Here is a 22107-nt window from a genome sequence, read left to right on the forward strand (position 1 = left end):
ACTGGCTAGGCCCAAAGTTCATTTGGATTTTCAATAGTATCTTACAGGAAAACGCAAATGAACTTTTTGGCCAATCCAATATTTCCTTTTGGGTTCCATTTATTTCCATATTGGAAACATAAGGCAACACAAATATAAACTGCCACCCTGAAAGTGGCAGTTGTGTGTAGGCACAAGCAGACAAAAGATGGATAAGCCTCAAACGATTACCGTAAGTGAGGATGTAGAGAGGTTTTCCATTTGTGTCCATCGTGGTCAAGCATGGGGCCTTTGGTGAGATGGTCCCCCATCGCTGTAACGCTGCTTCTAAAGATGGGGGCCAATTGGTAACCACACCCAGCTGCTCCCCACGCATCGCCAACATCTGGGCTCCCTCTGGCTTTGGCTGGTTTGGATCTGGTTGTTGAACTAAATACATTTGAACACAGAAGGTTTTCAAGAAAAATACAGCCATTATTAGCACAATCATTCTTATTCATTTTAAAGAAGCTAGAAGACTTATACTTGAGTTAGAAATTTATTACAGGAAACATGCACAGATGCTTTTCTAGAATTAGAACTACAACTGACATATGAGCCTCACGGATATAACCAAGGCACATAATTCTTCCAACATCCAAGGCAATGTCAGGATGTGGAACTTAGGGAGATCTGAATGCATTTATTAACAGACAAGTAAAACTATGCATTTTAACACACCTAGAGTCTAACACTACAATGGTGAAAGTAAAGTCGCTCAGTCGTGTCCGACTCTTTGCAACCCCATGGACTGTAGCCTACCAGGCTGCTCTGTCCATGGGATTTTCCAGGCAATAGTACTGGAGTGGATTGCCATTTCCTTCTCCAAGGGATCTTTCCAAACCAGGGATTGAACCCAGGTCTCCCGCATTGTAGACAGGCACTTTACCGGCTGAACCATCAGGGAAGTCCTAAACATTACAATAGCCATGTTTAAAACATCAATTCTCAACAGGACAGTAATTGTAGACTCCAAAGAGTTCAAATCTGGCTGAAGTATATTGTGCCCTTGAAATATGGAGATGTAAATTTGAATTTGCTACAACTACCACGAGTAACTAGCACAGCTCATATTTTCTTAAGTAAAACAAAATAAATGCCCTATAATTAGAACAATCTGCCGGAATCTTTAGATGGGTGAGAATCTGAGAGGTGATTCTCTTTACTTCTAGGAAGGTTTCTCGCACAGTGTATGACAGATGATTTCCACTTGCTGGCTAGAAAATCAACCATGTCTTACTTGTGGCACAAAGACCAAGAAAATAAGGAGACTGGCTTTGATACAACAAGCAGTACTTTGTTTCAATTTTAGGTTTTCTTGTATTTAAAAGGCTCAGGAATGTTCAGAGTGAAGACATGCAGCTCCTGAAGCTGTCCAGAGAGGCAGCAAGGCAAGATTCCCACAGCTCACTTTGCATTCCTCTAAAGCCTACGCAGAGAGAATGCACTGCTTGCTGAGCTCAGGTTGTCTGATTTCCTTGCATTTCTGTAGCTTCATGGAGTCCTTAGAAAGAGGACTGGCTCATGGGACAAAATCATATGCTTCTCAGAGTCAGTACCAGTGGTACTGAAGCAGCTGTTTTGGGACTGAGCATATGTTTAAAGGGACCTTGCGGAACAGTACCTACAGTTTCTAGGCAGCATTCTTGTTTCCTGTGAACACAAGATTATTGTTTTTAAAGATCAAACAACCTTGGTCAAGAAATAACTACAGTTTATGGGGTCACAGAAACACTGGATGAGGGGGGAGGAAGGGGCTCTTTCACCTTCTAGTAGTTCCTCAAAGTCATCGACGAAGAATTCCCGTAAGGGTGGTCGTTTGGGTCGTTTGAGGGTATTGACAAGCTGCTGGATCTTTGCAGATACACGGCTACTTACAGGCACACCTGAAAACAGAATCATGAGGCAGGTGGACTGACTCTCAGCACAAACCACCATGAATAAGCAGCCACAGTAAAAACGGCTGTGGAACCATTCTCTGTCCCATCTCAGCCTGGTGCCCTCTGTGTCCCTAGATGACTTCTGTCCACAAGAACATTCCGAGGAGAGTGGTCCCAGCATGTGGTCTTGCTGGGAAGCCTCGACAGAGAATAAAGATGGAGCAGAAATGATTCTCTTTACACTGTGAGCTGTCTGGCTCTGGTGACCTTGGGAACAGCTCCAGACCACAGACTGGGCTTGGTCCCACCTCTATTCCTAAAAAAAGGGTCTGTCATCTCCTCCTTCATACCCGTCTCAGGTTCTCCTCTGTCTCATCAGAAAGCTGATGAAGCAGTGAGACCTTCCCCAAGTCCCAGTCTCCCCTGAGACCACCTGTGCTCGGCCTCCGGTTGTCACCCTGACACCTCCCGATGAAGTACAGGTACCTGAGGTGCTACAAGTGCCACTATCCTCTTTCAGGTGACAGCCGGATCCCTTCTATATGCCTTTCAGACCCACTCTCCTGAGTGAACATTTAGGGAACACATCCTAGAAGCAAAGCAACCAAAGTCTCTAAATTCAATTTATGATATTAACACAGAACTCACATATATTAATATTTATCCATGTGTACTGAGGAAAATAAACCCCACCTTATAATACGTTTCTTAGGATAATAAATGCTACATAGTTTTGAAAATGATCAGTGAAAAAGACATGGAATTTCAAAAAATTTAAATGAATGAACAAAAGGAGCACCAAGACACTGAAGCCATAACTGGATCAAATGTCCCCTCCTCTGCAGGCAGATTTCATTCCTATTCAAAGGTGCTTAGAAACCAGAACCTGTAAATTTACAGGCCTAGAACCTTCTAAGCTCCTGGACAAAAGAACCACAACCACAGGAGGTTCTTCCTGTTCTGACTGAGCTAGAGGCCTTTATCCATGGCACATGCGTGTGTGTTCAGTCTCTCAGTCAAGTCTGCCACTTTGTGAATCCATTGATTGTAGCCCATCACACTCTTTTGTCCACTGGATTCTCCAGGCAAGAATACTGGACTGGGCTGCCACACCTTCCTCAGGGGATCTTCCCGACCCAGGGATCAAACCTGTATCCTCTATGTCTCCTGCACTGATAGGTGGGTTCTTTAACCGCTAACCTTACCTGGGAAGCCGTCTGCCACACAGTGTCACAAAAACAGAACTCAGCTTTTGGAATGATACGACATCTTTCAAGGAAAATTTTCAATCAAATAACCATTTTAATAGTCTCAAATATTCTATGAGCACTTTCAGAATTGAGACATTAAATATTTTACAATCTTGAAAATATATAAAAATATACAACCCAGAATTCTCAATATCTAAACATAATGTTCCCCTATTAAATAGTCCCAGCTAATCTGGTTAGCTGATCCTAGCTAATAAGACTTATATTGAAGAAAGTACGGAAAACCACTAGACCATTCAGGTACGACATAAATCAAATCCCTTACGATTACACAGAGAAAATAACAAATAGAGTCAAAGGATTAGATCTGACAGAGTGCTTGAAGAACTATGGATGGAGGTTCATGACATTGTACAGGACGCATCACCATCCCCAAGAAAAAGAAAGGCAAAAAGACAAAATGGTTGTCTAAGGAGGCCTTAGAAATAGCTGAGAAATGAAGAGAAGCTAAAGACAAATGTGAAAAGGAAAGATAAACCCATCTGAATACAGAGTTCCAAAGAATAGCAAGGAGAAATAAGAAAGCCTCCCTTAATGATCAATGTAAAGAAATAGAGGAAAACAATAGAATGGGAAAGACTAGAGATCTCTTCAAAATTAGAGATACCAAGAGAACATTTCATGCAAAGATGACACAATGAAGGACAGGAATGGTATGGACCTAACAGAAGCAGAAGATATTAAGAAGAGGTGGCAAGAATACACAGAACTATACAAAAAAGATCTTCACAACCCAGATAATCACGATGGTGTGATCACTTAACTAGAGCCAGACATCCTGGAATGCGAAGTCAACTGGGCTTTAGGAAGCTCAGCTTTGTTCACTATGAACAAAGCTAGTGGAGGTGATGGAATTCCAGTTGAGCTATCTCAAATCCTAAAAGATGATGCTGTGAAAGTGCTGAGCTCAATATGCCAGCAAATTTGGAAAACTCAGCAGTGGCCACAGGACTGGAAAAGGTCAGTTTTCATTCCAATCCTAAAGAAAGGCAATGCCAAAGAATGTCCAAACCACTGCACAACTGCACTCATCTCACACACTAGCAAAGTAATGCTCAAAATTCTCCAAGCCAGTTTTCAACAGTACATGAACTATGAACTTCCAGATGTTCAAGCTGGATTTATAAAAGCCTAAGGAACCAGGATCAAATTGCCAACATCCTCTGGATAATCAAAAAAGCAAGAGTTCCAGAAAAACAACTACTTCTGCTTCATTGACTATCCCAAAACTTTTGTGTGGATCACAACAAATTGGAAAATTCTTCAAGAGATGGGAATAACAGACCACCTGACCTGCCTCCTGAGAAATCTGTATGCAGGTCAGGAAGCAACAGTTAGAACCAGACATGGAACAACAGACTGGTTCCAAATCCAAGGAAAAGAGCATGTAAAGGCTGTATATTGTCACCCTGCTTATTTAACTTATATGCAGAGTACATCATGACAAATGCTGGACTGGATGAAGCTGGAATCAAGATTGCCAGGAGAAACATCAATAACCTCAGATATGCAGAGTGACACCACCTTTAAGGCAGAAAGTGAAGAGGAACTAAAGAGCCTCTTGGTAAAAGTGAAAAAGGACAGTGAAAAAGTTGGCTTGAAACTCAACATTCAGAAAACAAAGATCATGGCATCCGGTCCCATCACTTCATGGCAAAGAGATGGGAAAGCACTGGAAACAGTGAAAGACTTTTCTTGGGCTCCAAAATCACTGCAGATGGGGACTGTAGCCATGAAATGAAAAGATGCTTGCTCCTTGGAAGAAAGCTATGACCCACCTAGACAGCATGTTAAAAAGCAGAGGCATTACTTTTGCCAACAAAGGTCTGTCTAGTCAAAGCTATGGTTTTTCCAGTAGTCATGTATGGATGTGCGAGTTGGACTATAAAAAAAGCTGAGCACTGGAGAATTGATGCTTTTGAACTGTGGTGTTGGAGAAGACTCTTGAGAGTCCCTTGGATTGCAAGGAGATCCAACCAGTCAATGCTAAAGGAAATCAGCCCTGAATCAGCCCTGGAAGGACTGATGCTGAAGCTGAAAGTCCAATACTTTGTCCACCTGATGTGAAGGACTGACTCATCGGAAAAGACCCCGATGCTAGGAAAGATTGATGGCGGCAGGAGAAGGGGACGACAGAGGATGAAATGGTTGGATGGCATTACTGACTCAAAGGACATGAGTTTGAGCAAGCTCCGGGAGTTGGTGATGGACAGGGAAGCCTGGCATGCTGCAGTCCATGGGGTCACAAAGAGTAGGACACGACTGAGCAACTGAACTCAACTGAATCTGGTTTGGATGAATCAGAGATTATTTCTCAAGGCCACTGGTACTCCAGGTTAAACAGGACACACACATCATTTCAGGACCCAGCTCAGAGTTTCTCATGTGTTAGGTCTGGGATGTGGCCCAGAATCTGTTTTCCAACAACTGCCCCATGTGGTTCTGATACCAGATGCTATCACACCACTGGACTAGACAACAGATGAATTTACCTGGAGGAGGAGATGAAGATGATAAATTTCAAAGGCAACAAAGATACTAAAGTGGTGAAGACAAGGACAACAGTAATGATGGATTCAAGAAACAATGCATTTAGTGGAGGACTATACAGACATTGACAATGAGAAGCAGTCCAGAGAAACCAGTCATACTGGACACTGGACTGACTCCAGATGTATTAACAGAGAACTCGCAATCCAGCAACCTTGGGCTCTGACCACAGTGAGGAGGCATCAGCCTGCTGGAGGCTGGGTTCAGGCTTCCTCATTACCCCTGAGTCACTGGGTCACAGACACAAGCACATTGGTATAGAAGGCACACAGAAGCTGCTACAAACATCTTCCAAGTAAAGAACACTTTACATCATCATCAGGTTCCATGCTAACTGTCATGACCCTGGAGGTCAAGGACTACAGAATAAAGCATGAAGTTCATGTTCCAGCCTGTCACTTCAGAATGGGTAACAGGAAGATGTTAGAGCATGCAAAGATGAAAGATTCGAGGAATAAGAGAACCCCAATGGCTGTACACAAATCACCAATACTTTATTCAACATGGAGGGAGAAAAGGACCCTCTTTCTTCCAAAGTCTAAAGCACCACACTGCCCATCTCTGTCAGTTATTTCAGATGCGTTAATCCATATTGATCTCCAAGTGCCTGTTCATAGTCTTGACACCTGCACTAATTTTGTAACTGTGGAATCAACATCATTCACCACCAAAAACAGCAGGATTTTATCAAATCTTTTTCTTCTCATGACTGAACTCCTACAACAAGGAGTAACTCTTGCCCTTGGAGACAGTCTGCACTTCCTGTAACTGTGCCACTTTCTAGGGAAGCTCATGAAGGCCCTGATGAGCTCATGAGCCGACTGTGTCCCTAGAAGAAACATATCCAGTCAGGGCACAGAAGGGCACTTGGAATTTACAAAGGAGGAAAACTTGCTGGAAGACGTACCATCGCCAGTCTCCATGAGCTCGGCATTGCCATACTTCGGGGCTGTCCGCGACGTTGTGGAGCCCTGTGGCCTTTCTACTTGTATTGCATGTTCTGAGGTGTAAGTGGTTACATCAGGAGGTGCAGAGTGATTTTCTGTAAAGAAGCAAACTGTAAGTTTTCTGGTAATCATGATACATTTATTATGAAAGCTACATAAGCAGTTAAGTTTTCCAAAATGCCACATCCTAAGAAGAGGACAAGATTCTGAATCAAAAACTAGAAAAAAACTTAGGCATAAAGATGATCTTTACCATAATTTACACTGCTCAACATGAACAAAGTTAGGTAAAACTTCAGTCACAATATCACTGCAGGACCCACATCAATGACTCACTGTAACATTTTAATTAGAATAATGTCATCAAGTGGCCAATGGAAGAAGATAGTGCAAGTTATGTGTTTGCTCATAACAGAGTAATTTACCTGTCTGTCATAGTAGAGGCAGTTAAGAGTTAAGCTTTAGACATAGAGAGCCTGAGGTTTGAGTCCCAGTTCTGCAAATTCTTGAGACCTTGGAAAGCATGCTGACCTCTATACTTTGGTCTCTTCAGTCATCAAATGGGAAAAATGGTAACTAGTTGCTTGTTGGATACACATATGTAAATGAGTTAACATATGTAAAGTTTGTAATACTATACAGAAGGGGTTATCAAAACTACACCCAAGAAAAAGAAATGCAAAAAGGCAAAATGGTTGTCTGAGGAGGCCTGTGGAGAAAAGAAGAGAAGCGAAAGGCAAAGAAGAAAAGGAGAGATATATTCATCTGAAGGCAGAGTTCCAAACATTAGCAAGGAGATAAGAAAGCCTTACTCAATGATCAATGTGAAGAAATAGAAGAGAACAACAAAATGGGAAAGACTAGAGATCTCTTCAAGGAAATCAGATACCAAGGGAACATTTCATGCAAAGATGGACACAATAAAGTACAGAAATGGGAAAAAAAACCAACAAGACAGAAATGGTACGGATCTAACAGAAACAGAAGATACCAAGAACAGGTTGCAAGAATACACAGAAGAACCATACAAAAAGATCTTAATAACCCAAATAACCACAATGGTGTAATTACTCACCTAGAGTCAGACATCCTGGAGTGTGAACTTGAGTGGGCCTTAGGAAGCATCACTATGAACAAAGCTAGTGAAGGTGATGGAATTCTAGCTATGCTATTTCAAATCTTAAAAGATGCTGCTGTGAAACTCCTGGCATTCAATATGCCAGCAAATTTGGAAAACTCAGCAGTGGCCACAGGATGGAAAAGGTGTTTTCATTCCAGTCCCAAAGAAGGGCAATGCTAAAGAATGTTCAAACTACTACACAACTGCACTCATTTCAGATGCTGGCAAAGTAATGCTCAAAATTTTCCCATTATGCTTCAACAGTACGTAAACTGAGAACTTCCAGGTGTCCAAGCTGGATTTTAAAAAGGCAGAGGAATGAGACATCAAATTGCCAACATCCAGTGGATCATTGGAAAAGGAAGAGAATCCTAGAAAACCATCTACTTCTGCTTCACTGACTATGATAAAGCTTTTGGCTGTGTGGATCCCAACAAACTGGAAAATTCTTCAAGAGATGAGATTACCATACCACCTTACCTGCCTTCTGAGAAATCTCTGTGCAGGTCAAGAAGCAACAGTTAGAACTAGACATGGAACAACAGACTGGTTCCAAATCGGGAAAGGAGTATGTCAAGGCTGTATATTGTCACCCTGCTTATTTAACTTATATGCAGAGTATATCATGTGAAATGCTGGACTGGATGAATAACAAATTGGAATCAAGATTGCCAAGAGAAATATCAATAACCTCAGATATGCAGATGACGCCACCCTTATGACTGAAAGGGAAGAAAAACTAAAGAGTCTCTTGATGAAAGTGAAAGAGGACAGTGAAAAAGCTGGCTTAAAACTCAACATTCAAAAAACTAAGATCATGGCATCTGGTTCCATCACTTTATGGCAAATAGATGGGGAATAACTGGGAACAGTGACAATCTTTATTTTCTTGGGCTCCAAAATCACTGCAGATGCTGACTGCATCCATGAAAGTAAAAGACACTTGCTCCTTGGAAGAAAAGTGAAAAAAGTGAAAGTTGCTCGGAGTCTGACTCTTTGAGACCCCACAAACTATATAGTCCATGGAATTCTACAGGCCAGAATACTGGAGTGGGTAGCCTTTCCCTCCTCCAGGGGATCTTTCCAACCCAGGGACCAAACCCAGGTCTCCCACATTACAGGCAGATTCTTTACCATCTGAGCCACAGGTGAAGCCCAAGAATACTGGTGTGGATAGCCTTTCCCTCCTCCAGGGGATCTTCCCAACCCAGGGATCGAACCCAGGTCTCCCACATTGCAGGCAGATTCTTTACCATCTGAGCCACAAGCCCAAGAATACTGGAGTGGGTAGCCTTTCCCTTCTCCAGCAGATCTTCCCAACCCAGGAATTGAACCAGGGTCTCCTACATTGCAAGTGGATTCTTTACCAACTGAGCTATCAGGGAAGCCCCCTTTGAAGAAAAGCTATGACAAACCTAGACAGCGTATTAAAAAACAAAGACATTTCTTTGCCGACAAAGGTCCATATAGTCAAACCTATGGTTTTCCCAGTAGTCATAAGTGGATGTGAGAGTTGTACCATAAAGACATTTGAGTGTCAGAGAATTGATGCTTTTTTCTTTTTTCATTTATTTATTTTAATTGGAGGTTAATTACTTTACAATATTAGAATTGATGCTTTTGAACTATGATGTTGGAGAAGACTTGAGAGGCCCTTGGACTGCAAGGAGATCAAGCCAGTCAATCCTAAAGGAAATCAACCCTGAATATTCATTGGAAGGACTGATGCTGAAGCTCCAATTCATTGGCCACCTGATGAGAAGAACTCACTCATTTGAAAAGATCCTGATGCTGGGAAAGACTGAAGTCAGTAGGAGACAGGACAACAGAGGACAAGATGGTTGGATGGTACCACCAACTCAAAACACCTGAGTTTGAGCAAGCTCCGGGAGATGAAGGATAGGGAAACCTGCGTGTTGCAGTCCATGGGGTCTCAAAGAGTTGGACATGACTGAGTGACTGAACAACAATGTGAAATTCTGAGAACAATTCGTGATAGAAATAGTGGCTATTTTAATATCTGTTTTAGCATGAACAGTATTGAACAGTCCAGTCATTCAAAAAACAATTGTTTATATCTATCGTGTATGGGGTACTGTGTTCTGCACATGAGACATGTGGTGGGCCCTCCACACATTACTTGATGATAAAACTTAAGAACTTAAATGGTTAAACAGAGAAAGCCCAATTTTGCATTTATTAAATAAGACACATGACTTCCCTGGTGGTACAGCAGATAAGAACCCATCTGCCAATGCAGGGAACATCGGTTCAATCCTTGGTTCAGGAACTAAGCCTGTGTGCCACAATGACTGAGCCTGTATGCTGGAACTACTGAAACCCATGAGCCTAGAGCCTGAGCTCAACAAGAGAAGCCACCACAATGAGAAGCCCACAGACCACAATTAGAGTAGCTCCTGCTCTCAGCCACTGGAGAAAGCCCACACACAGCAAAGACCCAGGCACACTGAGTATGTCAAATGAGACTTGTGATGTCATTTTATACATAGTAAATTCTAGTAATGGGTATTATACTATTAATTTTGATTTGTTAAGCCTTACGATACAGAAACTAGTAAGATTTAACTGGTTTGTCAAGATTCTATAATTCCACGTGACAGAAGCATAATATTTTGTGCTGTTAAAGGGGAGCAGGTACTGGAAAGCCTTTCTCCTGTGGCCACTGCCTACCTTGGCACTACAAATGAAGGCCAGTTTAAACTGTGAACTCACTAATGAAAAGCACAAGAACAAGGAAAAACAGAACACCAAAGAGATCACGGAAAGAACACTGTTTAAAGACTGCGCTAAACAAGAAGCCAGGGCATGCCCAGTTGACTTTGCTGGGAACCTGTATGGCAGGGACTCAAATTTTAGCTGTTATGCAAATGTCTGGAAACCACCTCAGTCATGGGTATTGTTCTGAGGTTGCAGGTAATTTTAACAAGTAGGTAGATTGGCAGGTCCTGAATCCACCTGAAGTGAAGAGACTGACTTCTATGGCAGTGAACATGTGTACATTAAGAGATATTACACCAAGTGAGACTTGAGGCTGAGAAATATTAACCTGAACTCCTAGGTAAGCTTCAAATGTAGCAACAGTCCAACCAATGCAGGTACTTGGGATTCTGGAGACCCTTGAGCCCGGGTACACTAATCAGCGCGTGGAAAACCTCATGGGAGGTCCACGTCTCAGAGCTCATCACCTGGGACCGGTTATTGACTTTCTTATGCCTCCATCCCGCATCCTATAAAAGAGGTGTTAATGACAGTGCCTACCTCTGAGTGACAGTGGGAATCACACAGATAAAGGGACACAGCACTGGTGTTACCAGACATGCAGACAGACGTGCCAGGAGAGGAACCACGGGCAGCTCATGGCACCAACAACTACTCTTCCAGAGTCTGAGCCTGGAGATCACTGAGAAATAACAGTTGGCATCAGTCCCTAAGCACAGGCCATCGGTAGAGAGCCCAGCTCCCCATTTCTCATCTCCCTGTTCCACAAGTGCCCAGGCTATTATGTACTGAACTATGTCCTCTCTAAATTCACATATTGGAGTCTAATCCCCAGGTCCTCAGAAGGTGACTGTGTTTGGAGACAGTGGTCTTTTTAAAATAAATTTATTCATGGTTGTACTGGGTCTTCACTGCTGCCTACAGGCTTTCTCTGGTTGTGGCGAGCAAGGGCTACTCTCCAGCTGTGGTGTGTGGGCTTCTTGCTGCAGTGGCTTCTCTTGTCGTGGAGCATGGGGAAGGGCACATGGGCTTTAGTAGTTGTGGTGCAAGGGCTTAGCTGCTCTGTGGCATGTGGAATCTTCCCAGACCAGGGATTGAACCCATGTCCCCTGCATTCTCAGGTGGATTCTTAATCACTGGACCACAAGAGAAGTCTGAGAAAGTCATCTTTAAAAAGATAAGGCATAAATGAAGCCACCAGGAAGGGCCCTAATTCAATCTAACTGGTGTCCTTGTAAGAAAAGATGAGGTCACAGACACCCACAGAGAAGACAGCTGTCTACATGCCCAGCAGAGAGGCCTCAGAAGAAACTGCTGACACTGTGATCTCAGACTTCCAGCCTCCAGGATTGCAAACCAAGGAATGAAAGTCATTTAAGCTATATTTAAAGTGCTCTGTTATGGCTGCTTGAGCCACCACCACACACACTTAAGGGAAATTTCTTAGATCACAGCCCAGAAAAAGCTCACCTGTTAGAGAGAGGAGGGTGGGGATGGGATGCTTTGTCAGACTCCTGAGGACCATTTAAATGACCCCCTTAATATTTCAGACACTGCATTCATTCATTCTCTTCATCTCCCCCACATGTGCTTATTCATTCTCTTCATCTCCCCGGCATGTGCTTTTGCCAAACAGACCTTATTTCATGTTTCAATATAATCTAGTTCTCCATGGCTGAGTAGTTAACTCACAGGGGCCTCATAATTCAAATCAAACTACAATAGATGTCAACATATGAGGAGTAACATTTCAAATTAGCCACATAAGACAAAAGCAGCTAAACTGTTAAGCTCCCTGTATTTCCATCTTACTCAGATTCACCTGTTCCTGTTACATGGTAGCCACATCACTGTGATGGCCAACACATCTTTGTGCTGAGCAGCCACTTTGAGGGTGGGAAAAGGAACCATTCCAATACATCTGGTGATTAAGACATAGGAGCAGTGACAGCTGCATGACTTCAACGTGCTTTCCAAATTTATTTATATGCCAGCCCCTCCCCCTCCTCTGCAAACTCCCCACATATGCTGTCACTGCAGGATCATAAACCCAGCAGCTGGCTGCTGTCATGAAGCCAAGAACATTCTGCCACTGCAGTGACACACAGTGCCCTGATTCATTTGTATAAAGATCAGGCCTCCAGGTATTTAACTCTGAGTTCAATACCTATTTTTTGGTAGTGTTTAAAAGACCTTTTTATATAAAAGATGCTCAAGAAACACTTATGGGTAAGATAAAACATAGTGTGGCTGAAGGTGCAGGTTCAAAGGTCTAAAGTGCACATCAGCCCCAGGCTTGAGACCTATCAGGTCCAAATGCACCAGCAGCTGAAGACCAAGGATTCTCATCAGAGCAGGTTTGCATCTTCTGAGCCAGATGACCCACCATTCCTGAGTTCAATTTTCCAAAACTCTTAAAAATCAACACAAAAATGGCGGCCATCTTTCCAGCCACCTATCAGGTGTCACCTCCTTTGTGACTGCCCCAGAGCAACTGTGACAGCTTTGCACCTGTTCCCTGACAGGTGGGACCTATTCCATCCACCCTGGTATGGCTTCTGTTCCCAGCAGCTGCCATGGGTTCCTGAAGACCCTGGAATCAAGGCACTAGAGGAAGATGGGAGGGGAGCGTGTTTGGCCTTCTTCCAGGACAGTATATGCTGTCTCGGCGCCACTAGTACCAGAGGTCCATCTCACTCACTGCATCCCCCTCCCATTCAGGATGTTAGTCTGTTACTCATCCAACCCTGTGGATAGCTGTTTTAGCCATGACCATTTCAGGGTACTAGCTGACCTTCCTGCTCAGCTCCACCATGGGATTCCACGCGTCCTTGAACTACCCCCTTCCCTATCTCCACTCTTGCAGGTGTCCAGCTCAGTCGGGCTCTTGTGTCCTACTCAGATGCTGAAGTTGCCCAACACCCAGCTCACATCGTTTGCACTCAGCAAACATTGGAGTGATAGTTCAAAGAATGAATGAACACAAGAATGAGTACACCAGAGCACTTAATGACTGGAGATAATGTGCTTCTGTTTCTCACATTGCTAAAAAGGAACTTTCCTTAATTCTGACTAGTGACCTCAGGGGTCAGTGGTCAGAGAAGCTACTTTCAGCCTGTTATTTTTAGTCCCCAAATAACTTCTAAAATAAGAAGAAAAAGGGTAAATCTGTTCTTCATGTGTAGAAAGCTAAGTACTCGTTGTCCACTAACTGATGACAGCTAAGGAGAGCCGTATTAAGGAACCCAGCCTTCCATCTGTCAACAGGGCCCTCCCAAGTCTCCCCTGGTCAATACGAGCTCTTCTGTCACTGAGCAGGAAGTGATGTAGGCCCTCAGACCACCCGTCCACCCAGCTGCCCTGGCTTCCTAAGACGACATGGATGTGCCCTCCACATGGAAGCAGAAAACTGGGTTCCTCAGTGGAAACATGGAGGTAATACCCAGTGAGAGGCACCTGCAATGATGCTGAGGGAAGCAGGCAGAGCATCCAGCTTGTTGCTGGAGAGGCTGCTTGGCTGCCCACTGTACCAACCTGTCTTCCATGTGCAGGTCACCAGAAGAGCAGGCCTTCCTCCTTGGTTTCCCCCAAAACATCCACCTCCCCAGTCTGACAGAAGCCCCAACAGGAGGGTTCTACTGGTGTGTCATCCATGTATCATACTGACACATGACAATGTAAGTGAAGATTTGTCTCCTTACTCTTTAATAATCACTCAGGGAAAGAACAGTATGCCCTGGTTACCAGTGAGAGCGTGTGTGAAACACTGCTAATGGCAATTCACAGTTGGTTTTCAGATTTGCAGACTAAACCTGGGGATGGTTAGAAAGGGTTCAATAGTCAAATATTTCTCTTAGCCAAAGCTTTGAGAGATTGACTTTAGCAGGATTACACAGGTTCTCAGACCTGGAACGACCTTCTTCCCACATTTATGCCACAAATATCCCATAAAGATTTGATAGCTACTGTTAGACAAATCTCAGGATAGTCTAATATCAGAACAGAAATCTTTAACTTTTTGTTTTATATTGGGATTTAGCTGATTAACAAACAATGCTGTGATACTTTCAAGTGAACAGGGAAGGCTCAGCCATATGTATACATGTACCCAGTCTCCCCCAAATTCCCCTCCCATCCAGGCTGCCACATAACATTGAGCAGAGTTCCATGTGTTGTATGGTAGGTCCTTGCTGGTTATCCATTTTAAATATAGCAGTCAGAAGAGAAACCTTTAACTCCTGACAATAGCTTCTCGACTTTTACATCCACAAACTTAACGTCCTGTCAAAGGGCTCCAACCACCATAGACCTGTAGGACCACAGACGCAGTGAGCTGTGATGGGACACTGGAATTTTATCATTTATGCTAAGTTTAACTGTATTTCTGTGTGTTTTTAACCAGCAGGTCCAAGCTGGAACAAAAAAGCCAAGGGGAAGCAAGCCCCGGGCGTCACGAGCAGGTGCTCCCACACCCAGCAGATGGGGGTCTGGCCTCCCCTCCCTAGGCCTCGGTGTTCTCAGCAGTGGAGCCGCAGCGCTGATACTTGCTCCTCACTGAGGCTGTGGGCACAAGCGACACTGCACCCACACATCCTGCAATGATGCTGACACTGCCATCCTTTTGCTCAAGCCCACAGGCTCAGCTTCTGCCATCTCTCCCCTTGTGTGGGGATCCTTTCCTCGCATGAGTTCCAGGAAAGAAATCTGTGAAACTCAAGTGCATAAGGCGTAAATGTCTGTTACTACTTCCTGAGTCATACGTATTTGAACGTTGGGGAAAGACAGCATATTAAAAAGCAGAGACATTACTTTGCCAACAAAGGTCCGTTTAGTCAAAGTTATGGTTTTTCCACTGGTCACGTATGGATGTGAGACTTGGGCTATAAAGAAAGCTGAGCACCGAAGCATTGACACTTCTGAACTGTGGTGTTGGAGAAGACTCTTGAGAGTCCCATGGACTGCAAGGAGATCCAACCAGTCAATCCTAAAGGAAATAAGTCCTGAATATTCATTGGACGGGCTGATGCTGAAGCTGAAATTCCAATACTTTGGCCACCTGATGCAAAGAACTGACTCATTGGAAAAGACCCTGATGCTGGGAAAGATTGAAGACACTAGGAGAAGGAGATGGCAGAGGATGAGGTGGTTGGATGGCATCACTGACTCAATGGGCACAAGTCTGAGGAAGCTCTGGGAGTTGGTGATGGACAAGGAAGCCTGACGCGCTGCAGTCCATGGGGTCACAAAGAGTTGGACACAACTGAGCTGAACTGAACAGATGTCACTCTGCTCTATGCACCAAGGTGTAAGCAGCAGGTCCCAGGTACTCCTGCAGCATGAAGCATGTCCTGGATGAAGGGTTAGGATAATTATGGGTCAAAGCCATGACTTTGATTCTAAGTATAAAATTCAAATAAATAAAATCAGTTTCAAGCTGCAAAAGCCCCAAAGCTTTTTGGAGAAAAGCAGCAGGAGCAGATCTGTGCCCTGACAACATCAACAGGGCAACAAGGACAGCATGAACAGGGCAGACAGAGGCGAGAAGGGCTACAATAATGAGACAAAAGGTATGGTGCCTCTAGCCAGGGTACTGAGAGTAGTGATGGAGCAGAAGGAGGCCTGCATGGCACGTGGCAGTCGAATGCCCAGAACAAGGGGTCTGCTGGTCTGAGGACAGCAGGACCTCATTAGACAGCTTGATCTCAGGACACAGGCAGGGCTGAGGGGCAGGGTCAAGAGGCACTCTGAAATGTGGATGGGAGACAGAAGTACAGATTTGAAAGTCGTGAAAGAGCAGGTAGCTTTAAAGACTGTGGGAGTGGATGACAGGGGCAAGAACACAAAGAGACAGGATGGGGAGAGGAGCCACCAGAGGAGAAGCAAGGGCAGAGGGGAAGGAGAACAGGGTGTGGTCCCAGCGGGCGAGGAGAGAAAAAGCAGTCATCACAACCAGAGCTCCGGTTCCCAGAGGAGAGAAGTGAAGCCACAACAGAGGAAGAGAGTTGAGTCAGCAGATGTGGGAGGAGCCGGGATCCAGAATGAGGACAAGATGAGCCTTGGAAAGAAGGAGCTTTCTTTCTCAGAAAAGGAATCATATCAAAAAAAAAAAAAAAGAATGGAGAAAAACAGGGAAACATCTGAACTGGAAAGGGATCAATGGTTATAGAGATGTTCGACAAGGAGATAGACTAAGATCCATGGTGACATTCCCTTAATTTCAGTATCTGTAGATCTCAGCTTTATAATGAACTGATGAAGAAAATGCAGGATTAGAAGCCAAACCTAGGATAGGACCTAACTAAAAATTCCCACAGTCATGTTGGCCAAAGAGATATACCTCTCAAGCCAGGCTTCTTTTAGTACAGAATCACCCACAGAGCCACAGAAACATGCAGTAATTGATGGAAGAGTCTCACAGGCCTTGTGTTACCTAATGCAAATTTTTCTTTTCTTGCTTATTTTTTCAATAGCATGGCTTAAAATTCTCTAAAACAGGAGCTGGCAAACTATGGCTCACGGGGCGGCCTGTCAGCTGTGTTTATAAATGAAGTCTTGCTGGTGCACAGCCATGCCTGCTGTTCACGCACGGCCTGTTGCTCTTGAGCCAGGGCACTGAGGAACGGCAGCAGGGACATTAAGTCCCACAAAGCCTGACACCCACTCTCTGGCCCTTTCCTGGAAAAACAGGCGGACACTGCCTCTGAATCAGGAAACTCCAGCTGCTGGGGATGCCCTGGCCAGGAAGGGAGGCAAGAATGTTTCAGAGAGACCCCAGCCCCAGTGATGCAGGCTTTGCTAATACCACCATCCTTGGTGTGCAGTTAGTATTTTAAGATTGTAAATGTCTGAAAAGTATCAGTAAAGAGATTATGAAAGAACTGATACTATGGATGATTATACATAAATAAATTATGGTTATTTATTACATTCAGCCCTCTGAGCAAATTCCCTAGAAAACCAGAATCTAGATCCTGAACAAATGCCAGGCTCCAGGCTAATTATGCATCAAGCACATGGAGGCAAGTCTACCTGCTTAGCAGGACTGATGCAAGAAACTTGATGAGAATTTCCTTGCTGAAACATATAGCAGCATTTGTGTTGATGAACTCTATGATACTCTGGAAATGGAATTACTTCTACGAATATCTGGCTAATGACAATATACCCCCAACACGTACAGATGAAACCTCTATGAGACAACATCTCAAATGCATCAGTCACAAAAGATGACACACACCTTACCTATACATCTGTAGCTCATGAAGAAGTCTCTTTAATTTCCTGACTACACAAATTTTGATGCTGAATGTACAACAATGTTATCTATTCCGTTTTGTTCTTATTTCTTAATCTAGAAATGTATTGTTTCTTTTCACCTTCTCTATTTCCATGTAGCTAATTCCTATAATATTTTACTCCAGTGCCTTTTTATAAATATGCTTCTTGAAGTTTCAAGTGTTGCTTTAATTCTTCTGGTTACTCTAAATTATGCTCCTTGACTTTTGGTAAAGTATTTTAGAGGTACTGATCCTCTGCCAATTGTCTCAGGAACACGGCATGCACAAAGGTTCTGTAAACACTGTCTGGTTTTCTCTCTTGACAATGTGGAGGCCCTGTTCTGTCTAGGTTGCAGAGGCCATTGCACGGTGCGTCCATCTTCCTGAGTCACAAACGTGCACACCTCAGGCATTAGCATCTTGTGACAGGGATGCCTCAAGCCCTCATTGTCAGTGCTCAAGTGTGAATACCATCTAGCAGAGCCACAGTAAGAAAGACTCCCTGGATGAGGACCATATCATCCACTAAGCCAGTCTGACAGGAGGTGAGTGGTGCCCCTGGGCATCAGGATGGACATATAAGGAGACAGGATTTCCTTCTAAAACAACAGTGCAGAAGTACCACTCACCTATCTGTCACTTGGTGGTCTCTAACCACTCATTTTCCCTCTGCCCACTACAAGAGACATTTCCACAGACTCTATCCAAGTGCCTCACCTTGAGAGGTGCATTCCTCTTTGGACCCAAGGTGCCAAATGGTGCTTTATTTGACCTTACATTCCTTAAAACACACAAGTACACATTTCTTATTTTGCAGGCTTTTGATGGCCTCAATGAAAGGTTAAATACTGTCAATTCTAAATTTTGACTTCTTTGGCTTTTGTCACAGGGATTAAAAAAAATCTTAATTCTCCTTTTCTTATTATTTTGCCACTGCTTTTTTTCAACAAAATGTTTTGCATTTATAGAAAATTCCTAGATATTCTAGGAACTTATCTTTGTGCCAAATTAGAAATTAGTGAAATGTCACATATGCAGAAGCTCTCTTTTAGTTACACTGAGACTTAACACACATGAGTAATGCAACCTTTTATAGTCTGGGTAGGTTTAATTATCTGTGCTATAATTTCCTCCAATATTCCGTGTATAACTTCATAAAGTGAGAAACAAATGCAGGGAGTAATATGTCCAAAATTATGTATTTCTCTTGGTAAGATTGCTGATATTTCCTTAAAAGTGAACTGAATCAGGAAACACTAATTCCCAAGGTCAGAGTGAGGGGCAGAGGTGGAAGGAGCTTCATGCCCCACCTGCGCACGTGGCTGCTGGATAAAGCACGCTGACAGTGTCGAGGGACTGTCTCAGGTTCCTAAACACTCGGGAAAAGCTTTTCGTGTTCAAAAATATCTAATGGTCCCAAGTTTCTCTGATTTCAAATAGAGTTTCTCAGTACACAGTAACCAACATATGCTACCAAAAATGTTTTAAACTCAAATTTAATAATGCCACTTTGCAGGAGAGCATTACTTTAAAAACTGTGAAGAATTTTCCTATTTTCCCCTTTTTATTCACAATGGAAAGGTGGCAAAGGAAGGACAGATCATTCCTCTTCTTTCCATTGACAAACTAGAGCAGCCAACAGTGACTGCTGAGGAAGCCAGCCCTCCCTGTGTCCCGCTGGGGGACAATCAGCCTCACTGCTGATTCTGGAAAGGCTGCGGCTTTTAACCTCAGCTACACACTGAGCAAGTGCCACTGGGGCCAAGTCCTAGAAGTCAGTGTGGAACTCCTCTGACTCTGTCATGGAGACAGTAATCTAGAAAAAAAAATACTGTATGAATGTGAATCTGAGAAGGTGGCAGAGTATCAAATTCATTCATTTCACTAGCCTATTTTCTAAATGGGGATTTTCTGGATATGAGGCTAGACACACCTGCCCTGTGCTCAGTGCTCAACCACCGCACTGGTGTCCCTGGACGTGGCTGACCCTGCTCTACATCATTTGAATGGAGAACATACTGAACCATCTTGGCACCAAGTTCAAAGCAAGCGATTTATTTTTGTGAATATTAATATTATTTAAGTATTTAAAAATCTCAATCCACAGCTGGAAATGGACGAGAACAGATCTGGAGCTCATACACCAGATGAATGTGGCACCGTGAGTGTCAGGCGAGGGTAGAGGCAGCGACACACGACCCTCAGGTACTCCAGGTTCACGGAGCCCCACTGCTCATTCAATACACTCTTTTCCTCTAACAACTCTAACTTAATCTCCTTTTTTACACAGTTTTCAAACACCTTGCCAATGTTTCCTAACTTTTTGCTTTTTTAAATACAAAGGATCCCACTTCTCATAACCTAACATACATTCTGGGAACCACCCCAGAAATCTGAATGCCTATAGCAGAAAACTGCTATAGTGATGAAAGCATGATTAAAATGTTACTTAGGAGTGCATTATAGCATGAGGAGAAGAAAACGTGTAACCAGATATGGCTGCATGTTTCCCTAATGAACAAGAATGCACTCCTCTACGAGCAGAAAACTCCTAAATTATAGTTGTAGATGTCTAGGATATAAAAAATAGAAAAAACCAAGGGTTTCACAGAACAGTAAAGCCAACGCAGCAAAGCAGCCCAGGAGCAGAAACAGGGTCTGACCTGTCCCTCGAGTGAGTTCTGAGGCCACGATGCACAGACAGGGAAAATGCAAACTAAACAGGGTAGGGACACTCAACAGCCACTCCAATGCACGGATGGGGAGAACAGCGCAGCCAGCTGCCGCAGGGCACTCACCTATGTGCGTCTGAGCCAGGACGTCGGCCAGCCTGTGGGCGGCGCCGCTCCCCCCACTCTGGGTGGAAGACGACGAGGTGGTGGAGGTTGTGGAGCCGTGGATGGCCTGGCTGATCCAGTGCTCCATGTTGATGCTGCCCTGGCTGGACGTGGGGGTGCCCTGCGAGTCGCCCTGCACCGAGCCTTCGTCTTCTGAGCCAGAGGAGGTATCTGTGGGACAGAGGCGGTTAGCTGAGACTGGGGCAAGCAGCACTCCCAGGCCCAGGCCCTCTCCAAACACAGACCCACCTCATACACTAACTGGTAAATGACCTTTGAACACTCTTGAAAAGTCACAAGCTTTTCAGATGACAAATTATTTTTCAGTATAGTGAGGTCTTCAGCCAAAGCACTTTACCTTACATATATATGCTGGAGTCTTCTTGACATTCCAAACTCAGACAAAGACATCCTCACCTGTCCTCCACTCAAGATGCTGGGGAATAACCAGATGTTTTTCTGTGCACTCAGACAACAAGCAAGAAGGCCATGGTGGCATTTTCTAAGACACGTGTTCAAAGTGTGATGCTCTGTAGCCCTTCTTTATTCAAAGTATTTCTCTGAGCCATGTGCTATTTTAAGTTGTGTGTGAGTGTGGCAGGTTGTGAATAAAAAATTTTATAATGATAAGTGTTGGCATTTATGATTGTACAAAACTATCTCAAGACTCTAAATGAGTTTACAAGATGTATTATATAGTATACCTGAAAATGCTAACCAAACAATTAAATGTACCAAAAATGACATTTCCAATAATGTTCTTTTATATTTTGCAAAGACAGTTGTACAGGATTTGTTCTTCTGAAAGTTCTGTCTCTCATCATGAACGACACAGTTACACCCCAGAGGACAGAGTCAACATAAAGAAAAGCACACATACAAATAAATCACACGGCACCTTGTACTTCAGACTCAGTATTTCCCATAAAAAGTGGCTCAGAAAAATGTCCAACTCCCTGAATATTGTCTAGTTGCAAAGATTTGGTTAAAATATATTTGAAGTGGGTTTGTTATCCATGTAAGTCCATTCTGTTTGTTATACACATACAAAATTAAAATTTTCACATTCATATTTTGGCAAATTATAACCACAAACTAAACAAATAGGATTAAGTATACTAATTATGGTTGTGTTGACTCTTTGCAACCCCATGGACTGTAGCCCACCAGGATCCTTTGTTCATGAATTCTCCTGGCTAGAATGAATACCGCAGTGAGTTGCCATTCCCTTCTCCAGGAGATCTTCCCAACTCAGGGACTGAACCTGGGTCTCCTGCATTGTAGGCAGATTCTTAGCCATCTGAGCCATCAGTGAATCCCATGCTGATTTAAAAACAGTTCAAATTACATGTTATGGCTCAGAATTAAGACATGAAGGAATGTAAGGAAATCAGCAAAAAGGACTCCTTTTCCTATTAGAAAATTCTATTCTTAAGAACATTTCTTGTATTATCTTTTAAGAAGACAC

At 43.5% G+C, this 22107-nt stretch overlaps 1 protein-coding gene across 3 annotated transcripts in view; it reads right to left on the reverse strand.

Annotated features, from left to right (window-relative positions):
- The window catches only part of DIP2C (disco interacting protein 2 homolog C), a 148132-nt gene that overhangs the window by 98717 nt on the left and 27308 nt on the right, over positions 1-22107 (reverse strand). For all 3 annotated transcript variants that reach the window (XM_040247951.1, XM_040247950.1, XM_040247949.1), the window contains 4 exons: positions 20601-20810; positions 6627-6761; positions 1785-1904; positions 211-408 (listed from right to left, as the gene is read on the reverse strand). In XM_040247951.1, coding sequence (XP_040103885.1) covers positions 211-408; positions 1785-1904; positions 6627-6761; positions 20601-20810 — 663 coding nt within the window. The remainder of the gene's footprint in view (positions 1-210; positions 409-1784; positions 1905-6626; positions 6762-20600; positions 20811-22107) is intronic.

The sequence above is a fragment of the Oryx dammah genome, unplaced genomic scaffold, assembly GCF_014754425.2.
Source record: "Oryx dammah isolate SB20612 unplaced genomic scaffold, SCBI_Odam_1.1 HiC_scaffold_10, whole genome shotgun sequence".
NCBI lineage: Eukaryota > Metazoa > Chordata > Mammalia > Artiodactyla > Bovidae > Oryx > Oryx dammah.